General features: G+C 47.0%; 1 protein-coding gene across 1 annotated transcript; it reads right to left on the bottom strand.

The window, feature by feature from the left end:
• Positions 1-150: 150 nt before the first annotated feature.
• Positions 151-27781, bottom strand: WASF2 (WASP family member 2). The gene is given in 10 exon segments (XM_043994422.1): positions 151-4366; positions 5739-5988; positions 5990-6254; positions 11540-11695; positions 15740-15870; positions 17555-17672; positions 20875-21028; positions 21536-21670; positions 26538-26710; positions 26952-27781. Coding segments are annotated over 9 exon segments (1497 nt in total). The 5' UTR covers positions 26668-26710; positions 26952-27781; the 3' UTR covers positions 151-4208.

The raw sequence follows: 27781 nt of genomic DNA, 5'->3' as shown, positions 1-27781 counted from the left end.
CCCATGCCACCGTTGCCCTCTGTGGGCTTCTTACAGCACCCCAGGAATGTCCACTTTCTCTGTGTTACCCACAAGCCCACCACCTCCCACTCACACAGTAAGCACTCCTGTTTGTTACTCTCTTGGAGAAAAACACCAAATACTGATGGCTGATTGGCTAGAAAGGCTTTATCAAATTCTTTAAAATGTTTACATTGAAAGTATTTATACATGTACATATTGCAATAGGGCTTCTGGGGGCAAGGGGAACATGGGGCTGCAATTAACAAGCGAATGAGACAAGACACATAGCCATGGTCTGCTCTAGAAAATCTGGTGCCCTTCTCGAGGCTTAGGAAGAACAAGGACTGTGAGGCCAACAACGTCAAGGGCTAAATCATTTGCCCCTTGATCCTGTGGATGATGGAGGTCTGACTTGCCCCTACTGATTGGGATCTATCACCAAATACTTGGAATCCAGCTCAATTGCCTGGAGTGGAGGGATTCTCACAGCAACAGTGTCGTTCCCAGCACACACGCATCCACCCACGCCTTCTTCTCCCTAAATCTCAGCATGACAGACTCACCCAAGAAGCCCGAGTTACCACTGGAATATCTGTCCTTATAAATATATTTATATCAGAGAAAATAAGGCACTCTGGGAGCATTACAGCTTGCTCTTCTAGGTCTACATCATTCTAGACAGAAAGTAAAAATTGGTTAGTTTCTCAAGTGAATTAACTGAATAAAGTTAATGCAATAACAAAATTGTTCCCTACCCTGCTTTGAGGCACTGTAAGAATATGAGGCACATGAGAGGCATGTGTCTATAACGCCTGCTCTAAGACTCCCCATGTCTTTGCCCACTCCCCACCCCCAGCCAGGCCATTTATTACTGCCATTATTTCCCCCTCTCCAGATACTAAACGCCCCTATATTCCTGAGTAAAGGTTGCTCCTGGATTTGGGGCAAACCTTAGGGTGATGATAAGGCCCTGAATGGCTGTGACAAGAGGTGCCTTGGGGGCCAGGAGGGGTGATGCAGTGGAAGGTAGGCTAGTGGCCATGGGAGAATGCTTAAAGCAGGGTCACCAAAGGTAGGGGGGACCCTAATTTGTACAAGCTGTCGCTGCAAAGACAAGGGCTCAGGGGTGTGGCGCAGAACCACATGCAATTTCCCATTAGCCCCAACAACCCAGCTTGGGATCCTCAGTGACATTGGACAGGGTCATTCCTGGGAGATAAGGCAGGCTCTAAATTAAGAAAAGAGCTTTCCCTCACCCCCAAGATCCCCCACTGGCTGGAACTTTCAAGTTGGGAAACCCACCTCGGGGACACTCCCTTGGAATGTGTTAATTTCGCAAGTGAACATGAATCACCACTACCTGATGGTGAAGATCAGATGCAATCCAGGCTAAGTGGGATGGATGCAGCTGGGCCACCCTCCCCCTATCTCCTATCCACTACTGACCTCTAAAATCATCACTAAACTTTGCATTTGATAGTTAGAGGATTCACAAAGACACATGGTTAATTGCATAGGGTCCTTTCTTAAAGGAACAGTGAGTTTTAGGAATAAAAAGCATGATTTGGTGGTGGTGGCTGTTGCTATCTTTCCTGGGGCACATTTGCATAAGCAGAGCCCAGAGGACCTTTCTGCTGCCTGGGACTGGGAGCCCCACAAGCCAGGGTGGCTTAAGCTGGGCGGCTGCTGCTACAAAGCACCGAGGTTGGTTGCATAGATTTTAATGAGAGCGTTGGGCAGAGCTGTGCAGTTGCACTCCGGGACTTGCAGATCATTACCAAGCCAGCTGTAGAAGGAGAACACAGCACAGCGAAACCCTAGGAGGTCACTGAGCTAATGATCTAATCCTACCTTCGGCAGCCAGCCCCCTCTGCCCCCTCCCCCCCAAAGCCCTTCCCACTGTGGGCTTGCACATGGATGTGATATGTGGATTCTAGAAACCCAGAGAACACTGCCCCTTCTCAAGGTCAAAACTGTTCGGGGAGGGAGGGCTTGGCTCCCCTTTCTGAAGTGGGGGGTGGGGTGGGGGTGGGGAAGAGCACAACTCAGCCAAAGCAATTGAGTGTAAACACCAGACTGGTCAGCCCCAGGTCTCACTCGGCTGAGGGAGGGGGGCTGGCTCCTTAGACCAGAGAAATGCTGCCACCACCCCCACACCCCCCATCCCAGCCTTGCCTGCTCAGGGCCCTGCTCTGCAGCAGGAATGGCCTTCTTTCCCTGGCAGCTGGGAGGCTGGCTCTGCCGCCTGGACCATTTGAGGTCTGAGACAAATGCCCATTCTTATGCTTCCAAAATGCAGGCTGGGAAAAGGGTTGGGAAGCGGCTGCAGAGCCTGACAAACAGGGCCAGGCCTGAGCTGAAGCCCCCCCCCCCCCCAATCTGGGGGGGGCTCGGCTGCAGAGATGAGCTGGATGGCCATTCCTCAGCTCTGCACCCCCCCCCCCGCCCCGCCCATCCTGGGGTTCAAAGAAAAGGAAATGCAGGAGAAGCAATGGAAGGGAAAGACAGGCACAAGCTCCCAGTGATTACACACAGCCTCATCTAGCCAGAGGGGTTTCTGTGGGCTTTGGCAATCACTGCAACTATTGACTCCACTGGATGGAGAGGCAGCCTGCTTCTCTTTGTTTCAGTGCTCTGAAAACAGGAGAGGCAGGATTCTGTGGACTAGTCAGGGCAGAAGGGGGTGAAGCTCCCATTAGGCCATTCTGCTTACTAGCCCCTCTGGGTTAATCTTGGGGAAGGCTCAGAGTGCGCCACACCACCTACTCCAAACAGGGCTTGGGGACAAGGCTAGAAGAAGTCTCTCCTCTCATGTCCCCCTGAACCCTACCATGACAGACCCCTTAAGGCAGCAGGGCTGTGGCTGGCAGACTCTTCCCTGAACTAGGGGGATACAAACAGGTAAAAGGGGAAAAGAGAGATAAAAGACTTATGAAAAATTAATCTGGGGTGGGGCAAGGCCTAGAATGCATGGAAAGCTGTCTTCTGATCAGGGTGGATGGCTCCACACTGTTTACCACTGTAGACTGGTGCATCAACCTGCTGAGAATGCTTTCTTCTATGTAGCACCAAGCCTCAGAGTGAACAAACCAGGATGAAACTCTTGCCCCTCTCCAGAGGGGGCAACCCCCCACCCCTCTGCAAGCATGTCAGGGACAACTCCCTGGGCATTCAATGAGGAAAGGTCCCTAAGGCAGAACTCTAGACCTGAGTTCTCGTCTCAGCTAGGACCTGTGGGTCCATGGACAAGTCCCTAAGGCCCCGATCTCCTTTTCTACTTTGTAAGGTCAAAGGACTATCGCAGACAAACCTGCCAGAACGCAGGGAGGGAAGGAGAGGCGAGGGGAGGGGAGGGGGCCAAGCCTGGCTCTGCTGCTCTGGAACCTGGGTCAAATCCTCTTCCCCAGCAGAAGGGTCCGACCAGACTTGTTCTCAAGTCCATTCCAGCCTTCTTGGCATCCCACGCAGAGCATCCAGACACCCAGCTCTGCTGGCCTAGCTCTGGGACTAAAGGGGGACTTTTGGAAAAGGCTCTTTCCAAGTTTTGGGTCCAGGATGTCCTTTCCTCCTTCAAGACACAGTAAGAAGGTGATGCTCCAGAGGGAGGAGCCTAGCAAAATCTAGAACAAACTCATGGCATCAGGCTGGGTGCCCACAACTGCTTTGTGAGAACAATGGAAAGGCTAGGCTACCATGGGGCTGCTCACACCCCATTCCTTCTAGGGCCAACATGACAGGCAGGGAACACCTGATTGGTTCCTGAGAGTGTCCCACGGCAGGCCAGCAGACAGTCTGGGGGACTGGGATTGGCGTTCCTTAGCTTCCTGCTCCAGAGCAGGGTCTAAGGTGAGACTGAGCCCCCAGAGGCACAAGACAGCTTTAAGTACCCCTGGGATACCCATTGAAAGGCACTTTCTTCCACTTACAAAAGAAAGCATCATGTAAAGGTGGTGCTAAGAAGCAACTTAGCAGAGAATGGAGAACAGGGTTTTGGTCTCCTTCCGGCCTGGCCGCACCAGACCAGATGAGGAAGACCAGCCTGAATGCTCTTGGTGACTTGCCAGGATTAAAAAAGAATGAGACTGGGAAAGGGCACACTAGAGGTGTGCAGGAAGCACTTTGGTGCATCTTTGGTTACTAGGGGAAGGAAGCGCCTGCTCCTTTGGGCTCTGCTGGGCAGGCTCCGACAGCTCGGGGAGGCACCGCTAATCGAACCACTCGTCCTCATCAAACTCTGAGGAGTCATCCTCAGAGTCGCTGTACTCCACTGCAATTCGTCGGGCCAGGATGGTGGCTACGTCGTTGCCTACAACATCCCGTTTCTCCTGCTCTTGTTGCTCCTCCACCTTACGAAGCTGGAAGCCTAGCCCAAGAGAAAAGAACAGAGCAGGGGAATCATTTGGGAGCTGGGACAGTTCTGGCCCAGGGCACAAAAACCTCATTAGCCCTGAAGGGCCCCAGCAGGCGTGAGCAATGCCAGGGGAGGCCCCTGCAGGCCTGGGTGGGGGGTGGAGAGGAAGAGGAAATAAAGGGAGAAAGAGAAGGACAGGGGAATGGGGGAAATGGGGGGGGGGAGGGAGAGAAGGAGAACTGGGGAAGGGAGGAAATAAAAGAGAAAAGAAGAAGAAAAGGGGAGAGTAAAGGGATGGGGGGTGGGTAGGGTGGAGAATAGGACTGATGTAGAAAAGAAACCCAAGGTAAGCATTATTATATATTTTTTTTCGGTTTGTTTTGTTTTTGCGAGGCAATGGGGGTTAAGTGACTTGCCCAGGGTCACACAGCTAGTAAGTGTCAAGTGTCTGAGGCCAGATTTGAACTCAGGTCCTCCTGAATCCAGGGTCAGTGTTTTATCCACTGCGCCACCTAGCTGCCCCCTAAGGTAAGCATTATAATGAGGGCCCGAGTCCCAGCTATAACTGTTTTAGCACCCTCCTCCCACCTGAGTGGCTCCCAGCGCCATGAGTGATCAACCTCTATCTACCCAGAATTCCTCCTTTTTTAGTTCCTTTGCTTGCCAAGACTGGCCCTCAGCTCCTTAGGGAAAGTGCCACCTTCCCACTATCCCATGGGCAGCCAAATCATGTTAAACAGAATGCCATTTGTGGCCATGTAGAAGACTGTGTCCAGGTCCAGTCAATCTCTGGATAAAGAACTGTGTAGGCCTCACTTCTGTCCTTGGCAAACCATAAGCCCCTTGACAGCAAAGACCATCACCCACCCCACAGGGCTCTCGCACTCTTTGGGGAGGTGAAATAGTGCTTACTGGTGGTAAGGTGACATGGTTAACTAGTACAAGAAGGAGGCTTTGCCATGCATCCTTCTTTAATGCTACAATGGAAAGAAATTCAAGTGGGCAAATCCAGCAATGTCGATTTCTACCCTGTGCAAATCACAGAAGCAATAGGGAACTGTAGAGCTAAAAGAGATCTCCATCTCCCCAACAAGTGGTCATCCACTGTCTGGGCCAGCCTCCAGATTCAGGGAGCTCCCTGCTTACCGAGGCAGCCCATTCTGCTTTGGGCCAGCTCTGAGTGGCACCAAGTTTTCCCTTATATGATGGTGAAATCTGCCTCCCTTTACCTCGTTTCTATCGTTCCTGGTTTTGCCCTCTGGGACCAAGTACCTTTCTACAAAGGCCCCAGCTCCTGAAGAAGGCTGGCTTGCACCTTCTAGGGGGAGGTTAGAAGTACTACAAACAGACACGGCCCAGTGGCCCCAATATGAAAGGGATTTACCTTGACGAATGGCTGAAAGTAAGTCACTCCGGGCATCATTCACAGGAGGCAAGGACGACTTGGGTTTGGATGCAGAGCTATCAGCCGGTGGCGGCGGTGGGGCCAGCTGACCATCGCTGCCACTGAAAGAGAGGGGTGGAGGTCCAGGGGGCGGAGGAGGAGGGGGCGGTGGGGGCGCCCCACCAGCTGGCTGAGCTATAGGAGGAGGTGGAAGACAAGGGTAGTCAGCTGCTGGGGGTGGAGGGGGGGGGAGGAGGGGCAGCAAAATCAGGGTGAGGGGGGAAAGATGGAGGAGAAGGAGGTGGTGGAGTTCCCGGAGATGCAAATCCAACAGGTGGTGGCGGTGGTGGGACTCCTGTCATTGGTGGTGGAGGTGGAGGAGCAGGAGGAGCAAACCCTGGTCTGGGGCCAGGTGGGGAGCCGAGAGGCGGAGCTGGTGGTGGGTGGCTTGGACTGACAAGACTGGATCTTTTAGGTCCGGCTGAACCAGAGCCTCTTTGATTGTCTGCTGGGTAGCTATGGAAGAAAGAAAACAAGGACACTCACCATGAGATGGAATTGGAGAAGACTACCATGACACTATTTCCAATTCGAGTTAATTGAAGATACATAACATAATCTCATTCCCAAGAAAAGGAAATCTTTAGAAATCTTCCTGTGTCCCACTGCTATTCCAAACCTACCAGCTCTTACTGGTTTTCAACTTTGTGGAAACCATCAGTGCCTTGGTTTATGATTAAGGAGGAAGAATGCCTACACAAAGGCTAAAGATAAACATCTATTTGTTTGTTCTTTCATTCAACAACAAAAATTAAATGCCCATCTGCAAGACACTGTTCTATACAAACACAGACATAACAAAGACCCTGTTCTCAAGGAATTTATACCTTATACAGAGAAAAGATATGTCCACAAATGGTCATCATATAAGGAAGTATATGTAGTCTAAAGAACTGGTTCAGGTAAAATGCTATGAGAAATTTGAGGGAGTTATCAATTTCACCTGGCATAGGGCAGGGGAAGGGGGCATATGACAGAAAGGAGAGGTCAAGGAAAGCATGGAGGAATGGAATCTGAGGTGGGCAGTGAAGGAAAGGTGAGATTTCAACAGAGGGAGACAGAAGGGAAATCTCTTTCAGGTATGGGGAAATAGCACAAACAAAGACAGAAGGGAAAGGAACAAGGGGGACAAGATGAAAAAGGGGGACAAGGGGTAATTTAGTTTGGCTAGAAGAGTATATATGAAAGGGGAGTTGTATAAGAAGGCTGAAAAAAAAATGGTGCCAAATTGTGGAGGTCTTTAATGCCAGGATCTGGAATTTTATCCTATAGGCAATGACTAACCACTGAAGTTTTCTGAGTGGAGTAACATTATGAGAAAGGGTTTAGAATGAAAGGAGTCAGATTAGGGAGCTCTCATAATAATCTCAGTGAGAAAAGATAAGGACCTAGACCAGAGAGACTGCGCAGGGGTTTGAGAGAAGGGACTGTTAGAAGACATACTAGAGAGTGGGAAACCTTCAGTTACCAGTCTGGGTGATTGGGAGAGTGGGGCCATCATCAAGATATATAAAAGTGAGGTGGCAGGGCAAATTTGGGGGAGAAAGTAAACTCAACTCTGGCCCTGCTGACTCTGTCATCATTCAGGTGGAAGGATGGGATTGGACCATTGAGGAGAAGCTGAGAATGGCTAAGATGAAATGTCAAGACAGAAGAGGAGATGATCAAGGACAGAACCATAGTGGTTGTTAATATTTAAAGGGCTAAAGGAATATTAAGAGAGCAAATGAGGGGGCAGCTAGGTGGCACAGTGGATAGAGTACCAGCCCTGGAGTCAGGAGGACCTGAGTTCAAATCCGGCCTCACACTTGACACTTACTAGCTGTGTGACCCTGGGCAAGTCACTTTAATCCTCACTGTCCCGCAAAAAAGAAAAAAAGGGGGGGGGGGGAGAGCAAATGAAATAGAAGCACAAGAGTAGGCTATTAAGGAGCTAGAAAGAGGGGATGGTCCACAGGCTCAACGGCCACAAGTAGTTTAAGGAAAATCAAGACAGAGCTAAGACCACGGGCTCCAGGGATAAAGAGGCTGCTGGTGATCTTATGAGCCAAAGGCAGTTTTTATGGGGATAAGGAATGACTAACTGGGAAGTAAGGAAGTGGTGGCAGCAAGAAGAAGGGGCAGGTTGGGAGGAAGGGAGAGGGGGAGGGAGAGAGAGGGAGAAAAAGGAGGGGGGGGCAGGAAAAGAGGTATCTCGGGGGAAACAGGGAAAATGGACGGAAAGGTACACATGACAGGATGAGGAGTGACAAGCAGGGCCAGGTCATCCTGCAAGGAGGGAGTGTAGGTACGAGGCCACCAAGAAAGCAAGAGGATAAATGCACCAGCAAACTGCATTAATTTCCCCAAACTAGTTATGTAAACCCTTCTCAACTTGCAACCCTTAAACAACAGTGTTCTTGGAAAATCTAGCCAGGTGAGAGTGGAAGTAAGGAGAACCTCACCATTTGCTGGTTATCTGGGGAAAGAAGGACATTCACAGTCTCCGGTTGCTATATCGCTTGAAGAGCAAAATGTTCACGCTACTCAAGGAGGTTTTGTGCTGCCCCACTGAACACCTTTCCCTGCTCAGTTAACAACATGGTGGTACATATGGAGAAACTACCAAATAATGAGAAGGAAACTACAAAATAGGACCTCCGATAAGGCCGGTTCTCCCACAAAAATGGGGCAAGAAAGAATTCTAAAGAAAATAACAAATCCTTTCCATGCCATGGACACAGTCTGTCCTTAATTAAAATCACTCACATTCACTACAACACTGATGGAGCCTAAAGGACAGACAAGCCAGGCTGGCCAGATGTGAGTGGGTTAGGAGATTCAGAACACAGTTTTGATTGGGCCTTTCCTAAACCCTGCTCTGAAGAAGAACCCAGATGTTTCATGTAGTACAAACAGGGGCTCCTTGCAAAAATGTCTATGTTGGGGATATTTCCCCCCTCTGAAATATGAAAGAGACCGTTTTATCACAATTCTTGTACAAGGAATTTTGGAAGGGACAAGAATGGGCTTAATTTGTTCTAAATTTTACCTGAGCTCCACAATGCCAGATTTCCAAGACCAATATTGATTATGTCTCAAGTCCCCAAATGTCCCATAGTCACAATCACCTGGGAAGAATTGCTTTACCACATTATGAGACAGTAAACTCCTTGAGGGCAGAGGCATAGGTACAAAGCACGCTGCTCTCTACATTATTAGCCCATAAACGTCCAATTAATACAAACCTTCAAAGCAAACACTGCAAGAACCTGAGCAGCTGACCAATAAAGAGGTGAATGTTTCAACCCAAGAGACAGACCCTGACCCAGGCTTAGAACAACAGCAGAGGTTAGGATTCTCCTGAAATGAGACTCATTCAGGGAGTGCTTCTGGCCCAGCTGCAAAGCTCTGAGCCACACTCATTTAGAGGCACTTTCCTTTCGGCCTCATTTCTGCTCAGATGCTCCTTGGTGAAGCATCCATTTAGGCTCTGTGTTGGCCACATAAATTCTCCGCCATCTTCAGGGCCTGGGCTCCATCAGGAGCTGGCACCAGAGAGGCTGTTTCCATGCAGCAAAGTGATTTGGGATTAGTGAGTCAGAGAGCAGGGGAAGCGGGGTCTGACGAGGGAACCAAAGGATTTAAAAAGCTGTGCTTCTTCCAAACACTAGAGTGGAGCCTTCGATACATGCTAATGTCCAATCAAACAAGATTCAAGGAGAAAATGGCTCTCTCACAGGATCCAGCCAAGTGATGGGCCACTAGTTCTTAGGGAAGAAGAGAGCATGTGGTACACGGGGTAAACCCACAATCTCTCCAAACCCTATGTACACCATTACTTTCAACAGCCTCCTCCACAAATCTTTGCCAGGACACACAATAAATACCCAGTGGGTAGATTTGGAATGTCATCTCCTCTCCCTCTTCCTCCCCAACTTCTGTGAGAGATACTAACAAGCCGTAAGATGGACAAGGCAATAGAAGAGAGAAGGTGAAATAGTGAGGGATCTGGGTCATACCTAAACCACATTCAACCCTTGGGTTAACTGGTTAACTGTTAGCTCAACATTTCTTTGACAGTATTTATTTTAAAGCATTTTATTTTATGTTGAGTTGAAGATAAAAAATTGAGATTGGTTAGCACAAGGCTTAACAAATTTGTTTTGAATCTGGAAGAGTAAACAGCAAATTATAGGAACCAGAGGAAAATGCTAATTTTCGAGGAAAGAAAAGAAAAAAGGCAGGGGGGAGGAGGGGGAAGAGGAGATAGAAGTATGGGGGGGGTGGGGGGGGGGCGGAGAGGGTAGAAGAAAAGCAATGTGTTGCTATAGGGCACTGATTTCTCAACATTATCCTAAGACCAAAATCCATCTTGTGAAAGGGCCCACAAAGACTCAAAGTCACAGCATGGCCTAGGGGACCAAACACAGGTCTGAGACCTTGGAAAAGTTACTTCTCTCTGAGCCTCAGTTTCCTCTGCAGAAAGAATGGGAATAACAACACTTTAACTATCCTTCACAGGGCTGGGGAAGAAAGTGCTCTATAAACCTTAAAGCATTATAAAAATGTGAAACATGATAACTAAGACTTGTATAATACTCCAGAAGGCTTCCAAACTCTTCGCATGCATTTTTTCTTTGGGCCTCATAACAACCGTGAGGTAAGTGCTCCAGCTGCCACACAGATTATCAGCTTGACTTTTCCAGATGAGGACCAAGATTCAGAGAGCCAGTGACTTTCCCTTAGTGAGCTCAGATGTTCCCAGCTCCAAGTTCAGCACTCTCTCCATTACATCCACTGAAGAGGCTCAGAGAAGCAACTAAACATGTGTGGCCAGTGTCCAGATGCCCCTGGCAAGCTGTGTCCCCTTCAAGGCCCAACGTCCTCCCTTCCCTCTCCTGGTCTGGAGCAGGTGAGAAACCCTTGAAGTTTCCCTACTAATGCCAAAGCTATGGAATATGCTACCTTAATAATCACCACCACAGGCTGCCCATCAATTGGGGAATGGCTGAACAAGTTGTGGTATGTGAACTCTAAGAATTCTATTGTGCTATAAGAAATGATGAGCAGGCAGATTTCAGAGAAACCTGGAAGGATTTGCATGAATTGATACTGAGTGAGATGAGCAGAACCAAGAGAACATTGTACACAGCATCAACAACATTGTGTGTTGATCAATAGAACAAGATAGTTCCAAAAGACTCATGATGGAAAAGACTCTCCAAATCCAGAAAAAAAAAAAAGAACTGTGGAATATGGATGCAGATTGAACTATACTATTTCTTCTGGCTTTGGTGCTGTTGTTTTTCTTTTTTGAGGTTTTTCCTTTTTGCTCTGATTCTTCTCTTATAATATGACTAATAGAGAAATATGTTTAATGTTATTGTATATATATAACCTATATCAGATTACTTGCTGTCTTGGGGAGGGGGGAGGAAGGGGAGGGAGGAAGAAAAATTTGAAACTAGAAATCTTATAAAAACAAATGTTGAAAACTATCTCTACATATAACTGGAAAATAATAAAATACTTTTATAATTAAAAAAAAATAATCACCACCACAGCAACGTGAGTAACAATGGAGCTGGCTCTTAGTAGAGCACTTTAAGATTTACAAAGCACTTTAGCTTTTAAACAAGTGGGATAGCAAAGCTTAACAGGGCATGAGGTGTACTCCATCTGGGGTCGACCAAGTCACTGAGCTCTGCTTTGCTTGTCCCTGGAGTAGGTGAGGGATAAGGTGGGGAAACAAAGTGTACCTGAACTCCACAGGTGGTGGGGGCAGGCTGTCATCAGGGAAGGAGGGCGAGGGTGGGGAGTTGGCCTCCAGTTGGGGTGGAGGTGGACATCCACTTGTGTCGACGCTCTCAACAGAGCCAATGCTTCCATTCTGATACACCAGGTTAGATGGATACCTGTGAAGAGACCCAGCACCACAGATATCACTTGCAAGCTTCAAAATGCTCTCCTTACCCCTGTCCAAAAGGAAACTTCTAGACAACCTCTAGGTGGGCAGTATCAGGAAGACATTTTTTTTTTTTTTGGTTTTTTGCAGGCAATGGGGGTTAAGTGACTTGCCCAGGGTCACACAGCTAGTAAGTGTCAAGTGTCTGAGGTCGGATTTGAACTCAGGTACTCCTGAATTCAGGGCCGGTGCTTTAACCACTGCGCCATCTAGCTGCCCCCAGGAAGACATTTTTAAACACTCAATCACTCCCCAGGAAAACTCAAGGACCAAAGCCAATGAAAATGACCTCCAAAGGACCACCTCTATTTTTTCTGTCTCCCAGTGGAATGTAGTTCCATCATGGCACAGGGGAGCCATACATAGATGTTGGGAAACTCTTCTGAGTGCCAATACTGTCTACATTGGAAGTCCAGGTAGGGAATCCTGACAGTGTTCCACTCACCTCCTTTTGGGCCCCAGATCTAGAACTGGACAGGATCACAGTGTCCATCTAACCTAACTCACCTTGATCAGGTGAGGGCCCTGAGGCACAGGGAGATTCAATGTCTTGCCCCAGGGCACACTTTGGTAGGACTTGAACCCAAGTTCCCAGTGACTCCAGAGACAGCGCTCCTTCCACTGTACCTACCCCTGCTGTCCCCCTCAAGTACATACAGAAAGTCCACCTTTATCTGTTGCCATTGGATTTGAAGGGTATTATTAAAAGTATTATCAGAGCACCAGAGGATTGATTTTCGAGCTGGGAAGAACCTTAGGGAGATATACAGCTGAAGAAATGGAAACCTAGGGAAGGCTGGGGATTTGAGCGAGGCCACACACTTAGCAAACCCATTTTTCCCACGCTGTGTCACCCTCTTCCACTTTTGCTCTTACCCCCATGGGTAAGAACTCTTAAGAGAGTGTGACCTAACAAAGAATAGCAGATGGAGAACCAAGGAACCGGTCCAAATGCCTGCTCTGGTATTTACTAGACACATGACCCTGGCCAAGTCCTTTAATATCTCCAAGCCTCAGACTTTCTCATCTGTCAGATGGGACTAATGCCATTTATACAATCTACTTCACATAGTTATTGCAGGAAAGCGCTCTGTAAACCTGAATGCAGAGCACAGATGTAAATTATTTTATCATCCTATTTTGTTAAACCCTCTCCTCAAAGCGCTAAGTGAACCAAATGCCTAAGGCCCAAGGCCTGTCTCATGGTTGAGGGCACAAACGGAGCCATGGAGGACAGTGAACATGCAAAAATATGACAGGCAAACAGCAGCATTCTGTAGTCAGCAAACCTCTGAAATGATCAAAGGCCAAAGGAGGGTTTCCACTGGGAAACAGCAAAGAATGAACCTGAGCTGCTGAGAGCCAGGCAGATCCACATGCTTCCTGCCAGATCGCAAGTTCAATAAAATGAGTTGCCAATTAAAATAAGAATCTATTTGGATTCACTATAGGAAACACTGTTCATGTCCCTTAATGCCAGGCCTCAGGTGAACTGGCTTTTGGGAAGAAAACCAACCAGCCAGAGGCCCTAAATCATCATTCATCTGCCCTGTCCCACCATCACCTCTACCTGCTCAGATGCCCTGGGATTTGCCCAAAACAGAGACTTGAAGGAGACAGAAAGAGGCCAACACCATCACAACAATTTGACTTGGGAAGTCCTGAGAGCACACCAACTCACACCTCTTAGGTGTTACTGCACAAGTATAGCTGGGGTCAGGTGGCCAGCAGTTCGGGGTAGAGAGTAAGGAAGACAAGGTCCAAACTTGACCCTGTCCTTATGTCAATAATCTATGATTTTGTGGGTGTATAGGTTCTTCTTCCACACATGCAGGTAAACATCCCTCATCCACACCTGAGCAGAGATGCATGAGTTGCTGTGGCCAAAAAACCTGCCAACTTGTGGTCAACACTTAGGTAATGAGCCTGAGTTTAACAGATTTGGTTAGGCTGGTCTTTAGACACCTTATACAATTCATCACTGGATCTCTACAATTCGGAAGGCTCTGCAGGTATTTGGAGCTCCTGTGGAATAACCTTAAATAACTAACCAGGGGTCAGGACACTTGGAGCAGCTAGGTGACATGGTGGATAGAATGCTGAGCCTGGAATCAAGAAGACTCATCTTCCTAAGTTCAAATCTGGTCTCAGACACTTACTAGCTGTGTGACCCTGAGCAAGTCACCTTACCTTGTTTGCCTCAGTTTTCTCATTTGTAAAATGAACTAGAGAAAGAAATGGCAAACCATTCCAGTATCTTTGCCAAGAAAACCCCAAATGGAGTCACCAAGAGTTGGACAAGACTGAAACAAGTGAACAGCAACTTGCTACCTTGGGGCATTATAGAAAACTGTAATAATGGCCTCAAAGCTTCTAGATTTAGAGAGGTGCAGAAGAAAACTCCTCTCTCCCTTTTCCCCGCAGGCAATAAACGACCATATCTTGGTTTTGTGTGTTTCTAGCCACTCACCTCACAGGACAGTAGTTAACTGAGCCAGATGAATCCAGAAAATAAAATGGTCAATTTTTACTGGAAGGTAGAGAAGTTAATTGTTGTTCAGTTGTGCCTGACTCTTTTATGACCTCATTTAGGGTTTTGATAGCAAAGACACTGAAGTGGTTTGTCTTTCCTTGTCCTCCTCCATTTTACAGAAAAAAAGACTGAGGCAGGGGCAGCTAGTTGGTGAAGTGGATAAAGCACCAGCCCTGGATTCAGGAGGACCTCAGTTCAAATTTGATCTCAGAAACTTGACACTTATTAGCTGTGTGACCCTGGGCAAAACACTTAACCCTCACTGCCCCACAAAAAAAAAAACAAACAAGAATGAGACTGAGGCAAAGAGGGTTAAGTAACTTGCCCAGAGTCACACAGCTAGTAAGTATCTGAGACCAGATTTGAACTTCCTGACTCCAGGCCCAGTGCACTGTGCTACCTAGCAGCCAATTTCCCCATAGAGAAATTCATTTTCTCCTCTTGCCATGCTTATCACTCTTTAAAACAAATCTCTTAATTCCAGGAAGAAAATATGTCAGAAGTGACACTTTTAAAACTCAAGGTTTTCACAGTAGATTCATCCCTAGTAGCAGGAACATCTCAAGCTTTTCCCTTCTGTCACTCTGAGCCACCTACCTGGCATCAGACCTGACAGCCAGGGTGTGACACACAGAGAGGAAAAAGTACAAGGACAGTGCTGCTGAGCAGGACACAGTACCTGGGCTTTCAAAATTCCCCTGGTCAGAAACCAGACTCTTAACTGACTGCATGTGTACACATGTGCATGCCATGTGTCTGTGCACATGTTTGTGTATATACCTGTGTCTGCGTGCACATCTCACTCACACACACACACACACACACACACACACACACACACACACACACACACACACACACACACCCCAGTCCTGAAGAATGGGTCAAACCACTATCCAACATTTTGCCACTGGGACATGCAGTGTGAATCATGGCAGAGCAACCTTCTGACCTTTCCCCCACTGTCTCAGGGGTCCCTCTCCCCAGCCGGACAGAGCCCAGTTGCTCATGTTATGTGGCGATGTTCTCCACCTGCCCTGCATGCCTGCAGCGCCCCCTACTCCTTCACCAAATACCCAGCTCTGAGGCAAGGCAGGACCAGAGTGAGTCACCCGCAGAATCATGGATCCAGCAGGAGCAAAGGACTACAGAGATCACTTTATGGGGTCTTTAGATGCTCCAACATCACTATGATCAGTGGATTTCTCAAAATTGATCCCGTTACATCACTGATGAAACTGCTTGGCTTCCTTTAGCAGATTTCAATCACCAGATGTATTCATTCTAAAGGACATGATTATGAGTGGTATCAAATTATGCTTCCTGCTAAGGCAGCCACAGCAGTAAAGGTGACACGAAAGTGCTCAGCTGGGCCCCCAAAGTTGGGGCTGAAGTCCCTCCCACTCCCCAGCAACTCCAAGCCAAACTTCACTAACACTCAAGGCTTTGGCACTCACTCACCCGGAAGGCCCCAATTTTTCCTTGGACTCCACAAATTCCTGTCCCATCTTCAGTTTCTCCCATTCCTCCTTACGGGTTTTGATTTTCCGCGGGTTGACATTTCCTCTATTCGGATTCTCCTTCTTCTCTTTCTGGATGACAAAAGCAAAGGAAAAACCCAGGACTTTAGAAGACATTCACTGAGACTCAGACCCATCTCCATCTGTATGGACAGCTAGCTACCCATCCTCCTACAGTCCCCAATACAAAACAGCATATGGACACAGATATGTAGATACAAAGTATATTAAGGTACATTGTTGGTGGAGTTGTCAACTGATCCAGCCATTGTGAAGAGCAGTTTGACTATGCCCAAAGGGCTATGGAACTGTGCATACCCTTTGACCTAGTAATACCACTACTAGGTCTATATCCCAAAGAGATCATAGAAAAGGGAAAAGGACCCACATGTACAAAAATATTTATAGCAGCTCTCTTTGTGGTGGCAGAGAATTAGAAATCAAGGGAATGCCTATCAATTGGGGATGGCTAAACAAGTTGTAGTATATGAATGTCACTGAATACTATTGTGCTGTAAGAAATGATGAGCAGGCAGATTTCAGAAAAATCTGGAAAGACTTAAGAACTGATGCTGAGTGAAGTGAGCAGAACCAGGAGAACATTGTACGAAGTTATCAGTAACACTGTGTGATGATCAACTGTGATAGAAAATACCTTCTCAGCAATACAATGATCCAAGACAATTACAAAGGATTCATGATGGAAAATGTTCTCCACATCCAGAAAAAAGAACTGTGGATTCTGAATGCAGATTGAACCATACTGTTTCTACTTTTGTTTCTGTTTTTTCTTTTTTTGAGGTTTTTTTCCCTGTTGTTCTGATTCTTCTTTCACAACATGACTAATACAGAAATATGTTTAATGTGATTGTACATATATAACCTATATCAGATTGCTTTCTGTCTTGGGGAAGGAAGGGAGGGAGGAAGAAAAATTTGGAACTAAAAATCTTATGAAAACAAATGTTGAAAACTATCTTTACATGTAACTGGAAAGTAATAAAATACTTTTATGATTAAAAAAACAACAAAGAATTAGGATATTTGCCTTAGATGATATGGTAGGAAGGCATTGGACCCAGTCAAGAAACCTGGCTATGCCAACTCTGCCATGTAACTCTGTAAAATGGGACTAATATTTGCACAATCTGCATCACAGGAGGGTTGTGAAGAAGGTCCCAAGTCCTAGAGAAATGTGAGCTGCTATAATAATAAAAATAAAAACAAGTCTCTCATGATTAATTGTGCCAGCACAGCCAATGGGAAGAGACAAGGAACAGGCCTGAAGCAAATCTCTGGAGCTATGTAGCCAGCCAATTCGGCTGCATTTGCTGGGGGGCTTGTGCCCAGGCATCCCAGCAGCCTCAGTAATGGTATCATGAGGACACAGCTCACAAACAATGGACAGTAGGGAGGTAGGGGCAAGAAGCAGCTTTGCGTCAAGGTGGCTCCTTCCTCAGAAGCAAAGGGGTTAAGCTGCTGCCACTGCAGAATAACACTAGGGGCCTTGTGCTGTTCTTGGAGAAAGGTGAATGGGCCAGCCCAGGCCTCTGTGTCCGGCAGAGTCAGGAAAAACAACACGATGAAGAGAAAAGCTCACTTTGAAAGAGTCAGCCTGAATCAACTGATTGTGAATAGTGCTGTGGGAAAACCTTGTTAGAGTGACTCGTACTTTCAAAGGGGCTATGCCTGGTAAAAGTTGCACCTGGCCCCAGTCACTTCCCCATAGGCCCCTGCCCCCAGCCCTGGCCCTCACCCTGTGTTTCCTCTTCTCTTTCATGATGTCCTTGGTGTCCTGTAGCATCTTCTCCTTCCACAGATCAAAGAAGTATGAAGGATCTGTGTAGAACTTGAGGGCTTCTTTGCCATCGTCCCTGGGATAGAAATGAAGACAAGTGACTGTGAGCGGACAGACTCCCAACACTTCCAAGTTAGAGGCAGGCCACCCAACTAAATGAATACTCCCCTTGTGTTCCTCTACCACTGGAGGACAGCCCTCTCCTGTCATTATCCTTGCAGAGCTCACAGCCTAGCATCACTACTAGTGTTTTCTCAAGAGCAACAACTTTGATTTTGACACACAAAGGACAGGGTGACATACTAGATGGCAACAAGGGCGTGTAGACAGCTCCTGTGACCTACCTGGGTGTGAGAGTGACCGAGGGTAGACAGGGGAGATAACTTCTGCCACTGGAATTCCCTAGGCCTGTCCATGTGGTTTCACCACATGTTACCCCCATTCACTTCAATTTCATATGCCAAAACCCAAGAGACAGGAAATATGATTGACAACTACAAGGGAAACTTCCCAGGAGGAGGGACCTGAAGTCATTTAGTCCAACCCATATGTGAACGGGAATCCCCTGTCTAACAATCTCAACAAGTAGTCGATGGTCTCTTCTCAAAAATGTCCAATAAAAGGGAACTCACTACCTTCTGAAGGAGGCCATTCTAGTCTTGGATGGATCTCACCTTTAGGAAGTTTTTCCTTACCCAAAGCTGAAATTGGCTTCTCTATAATTTCCACTAATTGTTCCTAGTTCTGGCCTCCGGGGCCAGGCAGAACAAGTCTGATCCAGCCTTTTCCATGAGAGCCCCTGAAATGCTTAAAAGCAGCTCTCCCATCTTCCTCTAAGAGCTCTCTCCATTATCTCTTGTTCCTTCAATCAATGCTCACTGGGCCTTGCCTCCAGTTTCACTGCCACCGTGGCTACATCCTTCTCTATAACTGACCGGCATCCTTTGAACCACCATAGGACAACAGGAGGAGTCACAACCAACCCTGAAAAGAATTAATTCCCCAGTCTAGTGGCAAGTGTGAGCATCAATCACCCAATGGCCAAGTCTCTATCATGTGTAGAAAAACTTACATCCCAGGCTGTCTTCCCTTCTGCCAGCACACATCTGGGGCCCTCTGCCCTGACAACATGCATTTAAGTAACAGAAACCCAGTCTATCATTAACTTAGATCCAAAAGAATTAGAAAGTACATTCCTAAAACTTAGAGAGGTCCAGAAAAGTGGGCTGAGCCGCCTGGGAAGGTGGTGATTTCCTTGAGGGTGGGGGTGGGGAGGAGGGATTTCAAGAGCAGACAACATGATCACTTGCTACGCTATAGCAAGGACCCCTTTCGGGTATGGGTTCAACTAGATGCCCTCTGAGGTCCCTTCTGACTCCATCATATTGCGGGGGAGGAAAAAAAGTGTGCATACAAAACAAACAGCAAAGTCCAAAAAAATTACTGTTCTATTTTTTGCCATTTGGACTGGTCTGCTCTTAGGCAACTGTAGTGTAATGGAAAAGAGCAGATGTGGCATCTGGAGACCCGAGCAGAATTCTAATCTTGGTTCTGTGACTTACGACTTACTAGCTGCCATAGTCTCTCCTTCAGTTTCCACCTCCCTAAACCATAGGTATAACAACACCTGTCTTGCCAACTTCACAAAGTCGTTGAAAGGATCAAATGAAATCATTTTGGCAAAGGTGCAAATGACAAAGCACTAAATGTAAGTGTGTAGTACTGTGTGTGTAAATAACAAAGAGCTAGCTAGAACTACAGAGAGTTGTGTACATTCAAAATAAACTTCCATTTTCAAAAGCTCTCTCTTTGCCCAAACCCTTCAACAGTTTGCATCAAAAAGCAGGTAGCCCGCCTCCTTCCCAAACCCAACAAACTGGCTAAGGGGAGCTTTGGGACTAACCAGAGAGTAGCACATGATCACCTGGAGTAATCCTTTACTGTTTGAGAAACTATAATGCCCCTAACTCCAGCCTCCCTAAATCAGGCCAGTGTCCTTGAGTTTTACAGGTACATACACACACTGCTGCTTTGCAGTACATCCGTGTCTCACAGAAGACATCTGCCTCCAGCTATCTGTAATTACTTTTTACCTGTTCAAAAGATATTTATGGATGTGGGCAAGATAAATATTCGTATTCTTCCCCCTGCTTTGGTGCCTTCCTGCAAGATACCAACACTATGAGACCAATGGAAGGAAAGGGCTTTATGCTGACTATAGAGCTGTCTTCCACTTCAAGTCCCACCCCTAAGAGCAGACATGCTTAGAGGAGAAACTCTAGACAGGATGCTCAGAAACCAATCTGGCTACACTTCTTCCCAGGTTCTAGCAGGCACCTCTCAGAAAACCCAGAAGTCAGGACCTAATGAGTAGCTAACCATTCTCACAGGGTTGTTATGATAAAAGGGAGTTTCAAACCCCAAAGTATAACCTACATGGGGGGAGGAGGACCCTCTTTGGGTGTAGCCCAAGATAGCTCTGTCTTATTTATACCCAAATCTACTTATCCTGGGGAGTATGTGAGCAAGATTTCAGCACATAAACCCAGAAAAAGGAAGGCAGGGAAAGGTGCAGAGGTAACCTGAGCTCAAATCCTGGATCTGACCTTTATTAGCTGTGTAATCATGGGCAAGTCAGCTCTACCTCTCCAAGTACCACTTCCCTCAGTCATCAGAGGGAATAAACAACCCTATCTCCCAAGGCAGTGGTGAGGAAAATACTTTCTGAACTATAAAGGGGCAGGGACAGGGCCTGTGATCTCACTGACCTGAGGAATTCCCTGGTATGGAAGCTCCTTGAAGGCTAGTAGCGAGGAGGCGGAGCCAAGATGGCGGAGGAGAGGCTGTGACACCCACAAGTTCCAGATAAACCTGTCCACTCACTCCCAAATAATGTGGTTTAAAAAAAAAAACAAACAAACCCAGAGCAGCCTAATGCACATAAGAAGGCTAGCAGCGGCTGTGGAGCTCATACCTCTAAAAACTTACCTGGGACCCTTAAAGGTTAAGTGACTTGCCCAAGGTCACAATGCCAACTTTCCACCCACTATTGCAGGATGATTCAACAAAGCATTAGCTGCTGTAAAGTGCTATATAAACCCAAGTTATTATTATGAGAATATTGTTAAGTGAAACTACAAAAACGAGTAATGCTGCTTAGATAGTCAGTTTTCATTCTAGCTTCCTCGGGCTCCTCTCCAGTGGTGAGTGAACTTTTGTTCTCTATGGCTAACCCAGCCCAGGAGACACTCTCCACAGCTACCTCAGGGAGCTATTACCTGTATGGGGACAGATTGTTGAGGGGTGGAGGAGCATTACAAGTGTTATACGTTTCCAGGACAGGCACTGGGAGCGAGTCCCTATCGAAAAGCTTCTGGTCTTGAGTGGTGGAGCTTTTGAAGGCCTTTCGGGTGTTAATCCCTTGCAGCGACACTGGGAGAAAATGGGAAGAAGGCATTAGAAAATGGTAGAGCTGCACTGAAGCAAGCACTGACTGAGTCACGCCCGTTACTGAAGACCGAGCTGTTCCATTTCTCTGCAGCAGCTGATTAGAGCCAGGTTCTTCTTCCCAGGCCCTCTTGGGAAGCCCCTCAAGGCTGTGTGCAGCCCGGCCATTTCACAACTGAACAAAACGAGACAACACAGAGGCCTGCAACATGGCAGGCTCCGGCAGGCTCTTCCTCAAGAATCACTCCAGCTGAACCTGCAAAGTCCCTTTACAGAAGTGAACCATGGGGAGAGGAGTACAGGGCCAGGGCTGAAATCTGCTGAACTAAAGAGGTCTCAGCACTCCTGCCTGGCCAGTGTCATTTCAAAGTAAAACGCCACAAATTTTTGGAACTTTCTTTTGCCTCCATCTTTCTAGAAATCAGAAAAAGAAAAAAGCTTGGCATGGCATTCCTCAGCTGGGCTTGCAAGTGCTGAGCTCAGCTTCCTTACCTTCTTCCTCCTTAGGATCCAGCTGAGTGACTTTAACTTGTAGGCGGTCGACCCTCTCAGCTAGAGAGCTCATCCGGAAGGCAAAGGTATTTGCCTGAGTAAAGAGCTCTCCAAAAATGTCTTCTGCAAATTTACCTGGAAACAGCAGAGGAATCAGGTTACAGATGAACAAGTCATTCTCCACACGTCTATCTATCACAATGCTGCCTGCTACTGCTTAGGAAGGCTAGCCAGTGTAGACCAAGACCCCTGCCCCTCCCCCACCGTGTGGGCAGCAAGCAGATGTTCTAAGAAGAATGGAGCCTTCTGGGGAATTTCTGGGCAAGTCATGAAACTCAAAGCACACTGAATAAACTCCAGGGAATTAAGGGAATGGAAAGAGTGGACACTGAAAGGCCTGAGAGCCAACTGAACGCCTGCACATTCTACTGGACTCTTACCACCTTGTTGCTGCTACCAAAAGAGAAAAGTTGGGGGGAGACAGTTATTGAAGGGTCCTCTTCTTGGTGCTTACATCCAGCATGCCAGACTGGAGGTCACTAGCTCACTAACCCTTAAAAGCATATCATACAGGGCCAAGCTGTAGTGTCTTGGAAAGAGCTTCTATATACTGACAAAATACAATCCAATGTACAATTTCCTCTAATAGGTGACATTTGGATTTTATAATTTGGCATGTTACAAAGCATTCCTGCAAATGCATCCCAAGGAATAAAAGTTGATATATGCCCTGAAAAACAGACCACTGGAAGTCAGTCTCTCTCTCTCTCTCTCTCTCTCTCACTCACACACACACACACCCCCCCCCTCTCTCTCTCTCTCACACACACACACACACACACACACCCTCTCTCTCTCTCTCTCTCTCTCTCTCTCTCTCTCTCTCTCTCTCTCTCAGTACGGAGAAGTCAAGGAGGCGAAGTGGTGAATGTCTTTTAAGTATATTACTCAAGCAACATCCAAGGGTAAGGCAGAAATAAATGACCTGATACAAATGAATAGTGATAATTACTTTAAGGACTGTCCAAAATGCAAGCTCCAACTCTTAGCTTTTTAAATGATACTCATACATATATACAAGTTCAAAGTCTAGCAGACAAATCTGTTAAAAGGAGCTAAACTGCATTGTTAGGGTGAACTGTAGCTCACTTTGCCTGCATAACCTAAAGGGTGAGAAGACTAATCAACCACAAGTTCAGAATTGCTGGGGAACTCAAAGTCAACAAGGGGTTTCTTCTAATCAAGGAAGGAACAAGTTCTTGCATACTGAATGGCTTGGGGGTCTAAACAACCATGGTAGGCTGCTGGGCTCAAAGATCTTAAATCAGGCTAAGTCTGCATTTCTGCAAAGCCAACCGCAGGGTTAAGGACTATGCCTGATCCCTGTCTATAAAATGGCTAAGTTCCATAAAACCCACATTGTATGAGCTCCTTCAGGTGATGAAAAATTGTAATTAGAAGGGCAAGGCCCAGAAATGAGCAACTGTATGGAAAATAGTTTGTGCCCATCGCTGTTATCCATACAACTGTCCAAACTCTGCCCTCGCCAAAAAATGAAAAAGTAAGACACAAGAACAAAACCCCCAAACCCCTCCAACCTTAACCCTTGGGGTCCCAAAGCCTGGGCAGCCACCAGCTGAGCTCATCACCTCCTCCTGGACTCTTGCAGGAGCCTGCTGGTGGCTCTCCCAGCTTCAAGGCTTTCCCCACTCCATCTAACTAATTCAGTAAGTTTCAGAGCTACCTTATTACCTCCAGGACCAAAAATAAAACCCTTTGGTGTTCAAAGTCCTTCAGAACCACCCCCCTTCTCCTCTGATATACAGTGTCCGCAGTCTCTTTTGCCTGACTCTGGGCATTTTCACAGGCTGTCTTCTGTGCCTGGAATTCTCGCTCTCCTCACCTTCATCTTCTGGCCTTCCTGGCTTCCTTCAAGTCCCAGCTAAAAAATATCACCTTCTATACTCTCCCAATTCCTCTTAAGGCCTGTAACTCCAATGTCTCCTGTCTATAACTTGTTGGTACATTGTTGTTTACACGTTGTCTCCCCCATTAGACTGTGAGCTCCTAGAAACGGGGCCCCCTTTTGGTCTTTACGTGTGTCCCCAGTGCTTAGCACAGTGTACATGGTAGGTGCTTAATAAATGCTTACTGACTTCTTGAGCCAATCTGGACTACCAGGAGGTTAGCTCGGATTTTCCTCCTCTCAAAAAGGAAAAAGTGGTTGGGGTTTGAGAAGATGGTAGAGGAAGAAAAGAATACTACTATATTATTATAGCATTTACATCTAAGACTGGTAAAAAAAAAAATAAAGCCTGGAAGAGAATCAGAATTAGAATCCTTAGATCACATGATATTAGCATGCCTGGGAGGAAAGCAAAATATTAAAGACCTAAAACTTGAGTTTTCAAATGTAACTCCAGCCACCAATTTAAAAAACCCTCTTATCCCTCAATGATCAACCTTCAAAAAAAAAAATGCCGATATTTGGTAAATGAAGAGCAAATCAAAAGCCACATAAATTAGCAATTCATTCATTCATTCATTCATTCATTCATCATGATAGATGGTTCAGTCAGGTCCTATACCAAACAGTGTATCTGAATCTCCTACAATTGATAGTCTCCTAGGATACTTCCTAAAAGGTATTGGGTTTTGCCACAGGTACAGTTTTATCAGAATTTGTCCTGGGTCCTAACTGGCCAACAAGCTAACACAGATATGTTAGCAAAGCAGTCACAGCTACCATAATTATTCAAAATAGTGCAACTAACTATAAAGAAAGCTGATCACACTGAATTATCGGGGCAAACAATGGGTTCTGTGGGTCAGCTAGAGAAGCCAGATTATGGAATCTGGAGTCTTGTTTTTTAACAATTAACCTAATCCAAATTTCTCTCTCAGATGCAGCAGCTCTCATTACAGTACAGTGCTTACTGAGGCTAAACTCATGGATTTGATTCTTGTGTAAGCCATTTAGCTTCACACTAAAGAAAAACACTACTCAGGGCCAAGACTATATCTTTTGCCTGGCCAAGCCTCACAAATGCATACTGTTGGTCACAAGGGGGAGGGGGCGAGCAAGTATGGATGGCTCTGGGTAACCCAGCCATCCCCACACCAATGGGAAAACAAATGCAAAGCACATGTGGTATTTGCTTTCAGTGGAGCAGCCTAGCGCAGTGAAAGGAGCAGGGGGCTAGTATTTGTGGGCCACTTCTGCCTCTTATATACTAGATGACTTGGGACAAGTCACAACCTCTTGGGGGCTCTACGTCCTCCTCTGCAAATGAGGAGACTGGGCCCAATGGTCTCAAAGGTTCCTTCAAGGTATAATAGTCTATTATTCCAAGTGAGAGTCCCACATCCCATTGCTTCCTAAGACAGCCTGCATGGAGCAAGGTCTTCGGCAGAGAGCAGGGCACAAGAACAGAGCCAGGGTGTGGCTGGGACCAAGGCCAGGCTTCTCAATTCCCAGCGTACAGTATTTGTTCAGAAGTCTCAGGGCTATCAAGGCAGACCAGATGCCTTTAAGGCCAGGCAAAGCTCTCTGCTGCTTAGGATCGGGCATCCTTAACAAGCATCTTGTACCTCCTGGCAATGTTCCTTTGTGTAAAGCAAGAAGAGAAGGTTTTGTATCTTTGCTAGGCCCCACCCATGGTTTCCCAAGCCCTCCATCAACTGAAATCACCCCTGGGCTAGATGACAGCTTAGGAATCTCAGAGCCCATAGATCACCTGACCACAGAGCAGGGTCTCTGCAGCCTGCTAGTCTAAAGGCAGGACCTATTACTATCTGGGGGAACATAGGCTTTAGTGATATTCCAGTCCCTTCACCCAAGGCCCTGATGCAGTAGGAGGGGCATCCGCAATGATTCACGAAGATGTGTTTGCTAAGGGAGATCACCAAAATGGCATTTCAGCTGAGGGATTCATGGGAGCAGCAGAGCCACAGACAACTGCAAAGCCTATCAAAACGTGTGCCACTCCCAGATCATGGCATGGAGAATGAAATCTGAACCACATGTATGCACACATGCACCCCACCCAGGGCGAGATGCATTCTATCAATTAAGAAATGAAATAAAAGTGACTATCAAGGTAGTTTTCTCCTAGCCTCAGACCATACAGGGTCAGACCGAGGACTAGCTGTAGTTACAATTTGCATTACCACATCTAGCTTGCAAAACTCTTAACACTCCCCAGAGACTGTAGAAGTAATTTGTACCCTGAACATTCAGACCTTAGGGCCTGTGACACAGGGTGGCTCACGGGCTAAGACAGGCCAAATCTGTGTATGTAAAGGGGGGGGAGGGGGGAGGAGGCAAAGGGGGGGGGGTGAGAGAGACACAGATTGAGAGACAGAGAAGGGAGAGAGGGAGAGGGAGAGAGAGAGAGAGAGAGAGAGAGAATGAGAGACACAGATTGAGAGACAGAAAAAGACAGAAAGAGAGAGCGAGAGCGAGCGAGCACACTCGCACAAGCCAGTGAACAAGCTGACTTTCTACCTCTGTGAAAGGGAGGGGAAGGGAAACAAAGAGATGAGGATGAGGGAACATTTGAGGCTTCACTAGAGCCAGGCTCCATCAAACAGCTCTTGCAATCCCAGGCACACTCTCCGACCCAAGATGCCACTCTGTGAACCTCCCACTTTCTACACAGAATCTGCTCTGTCATTCCATCTGCAATCCTGCTGCAGCCCTTCCTGCCACCCTTCCCACGGATGTCTTCTGAAGCAGGTGGGGTGATGAGGGGTGGGGGGTGGGGGGCGAGGCAGGAAAGAGAAGGAAGGAAGGGGGTGGCAAAGAGGAGAGGACTGAAAGGAAGAAATCTGTACTCAGAAGGAACTCTTTGGGGGGGGGGGCGGGAAATAAATAAATATATTTTCGCATTACCTAGGGAAGGCAGATGGGGGAGAAATCGGAACATGGGAGGAAAAGGGAACTAAATAAAGAGCACCAACGACCCCTGAGGGCAGAGCGCAGGCTCTCTGCGGTACTCACTCAGGCTGCCCAGCTGTCGAATGACATTTGCCAGGGTGATGTTGGTCTTGCATTCCAGCTCGCTTCTAACGCTAGGCAACGTCTGACGGCACAGGTGCCTTGGCTCGATGTTCCTCGTTACTAACGGCATGGTGGACCTGCTTCAGGCAATGTTCTGAATGATGAAAAACAACCTAAAAAAGAAATAACAGGAAAGTATTACTCAACCACAAATTCCAGGCACACTAGGGCTGTGTGATCTTTTTTTTCCTTTGCTCTGATCTGAAACGGCTTATAGAATCCTCCCTTCCCTGACCCATCTTTTAAAAAGCAGAGTCCTTTTCTATATTTAAGGGGGGAGGACGGAGAGAAGAGTAAGATTTAGCTGTAATAAAGCTTGTTGGTATATATAGGCAGCACTGGAAACCTACCCACCTTAGAGAAGCAAGAATCTCCCTGGCCAAATATTGTCTCATCAGCAAGGGGGGTAGGATTAGAGAAAAGCCCATTCAGCAGGCACTGGACATTACAGACACCATCCTTGCAGGGATGGTAACTAGGACAGATCAGATTCCAGGCCACCAAGTGTACAGGATCAAAAAAGGGCTTCTGTCATCCGTATCTCCATGATGAAATCAAGCTGCCAATAGTGATTTTTCCCCTTCCACTGATACACGTCAGGACATAACCTTTCCAGTTCTTCCTTGATGGGTGACTGGTAAATGTGCAACTAAGAACTTGCTGCCAGAATCTACTAACACCACTAAAGTTTAGTCTGTAAATTGACAGAATGAAAGAACGTCAAAGAAAATTCGCCTGTTCAATATGCCAAACACAACGTTGTGCAAAATGTGCTGTGAGATTCCCAGCCCTGCCCCCCCTTCTACCCCAATATCTCTCTTCCTCACTCCAGCGTAGGCACAATACACCTGGGCCCAAAGGCTCTTGAGACAGCAGGAAGCATCTCCTGCCAACACGGAAACCTTCCAGGGACTGTTTCTTATCCTGTTGGATGAGCACCTTTCCCTAGGAAATCCCCTCCTCTCGGCACCCCCTCCTCCTGGAGCCATTGTTTAGACTTCATTTACCAAGTTCTGAACTTGACATGGGTAGGAGGGTGCAAAAAGATCTGACTTCTAGTCAAATTACAACGGCCAGGTCCTGTTTTCACCTTCTATAAGACTGAAGAAATCTAACACTGTCTAATGGCCTTTGTTCCAGAGAAACGGTGCCAAGTCAGGGCACACAGAAGCTTATCCAAGTCC

This window comes from Dromiciops gliroides, chromosome 3, assembly GCF_019393635.1.
Source record: "Dromiciops gliroides isolate mDroGli1 chromosome 3, mDroGli1.pri, whole genome shotgun sequence".
NCBI classification, from domain to species: Eukaryota; Metazoa; Chordata; class Mammalia; order Microbiotheria; family Microbiotheriidae; genus Dromiciops; species Dromiciops gliroides.
This window is presented reverse-complemented; position numbering and strand designations above follow the sequence as displayed.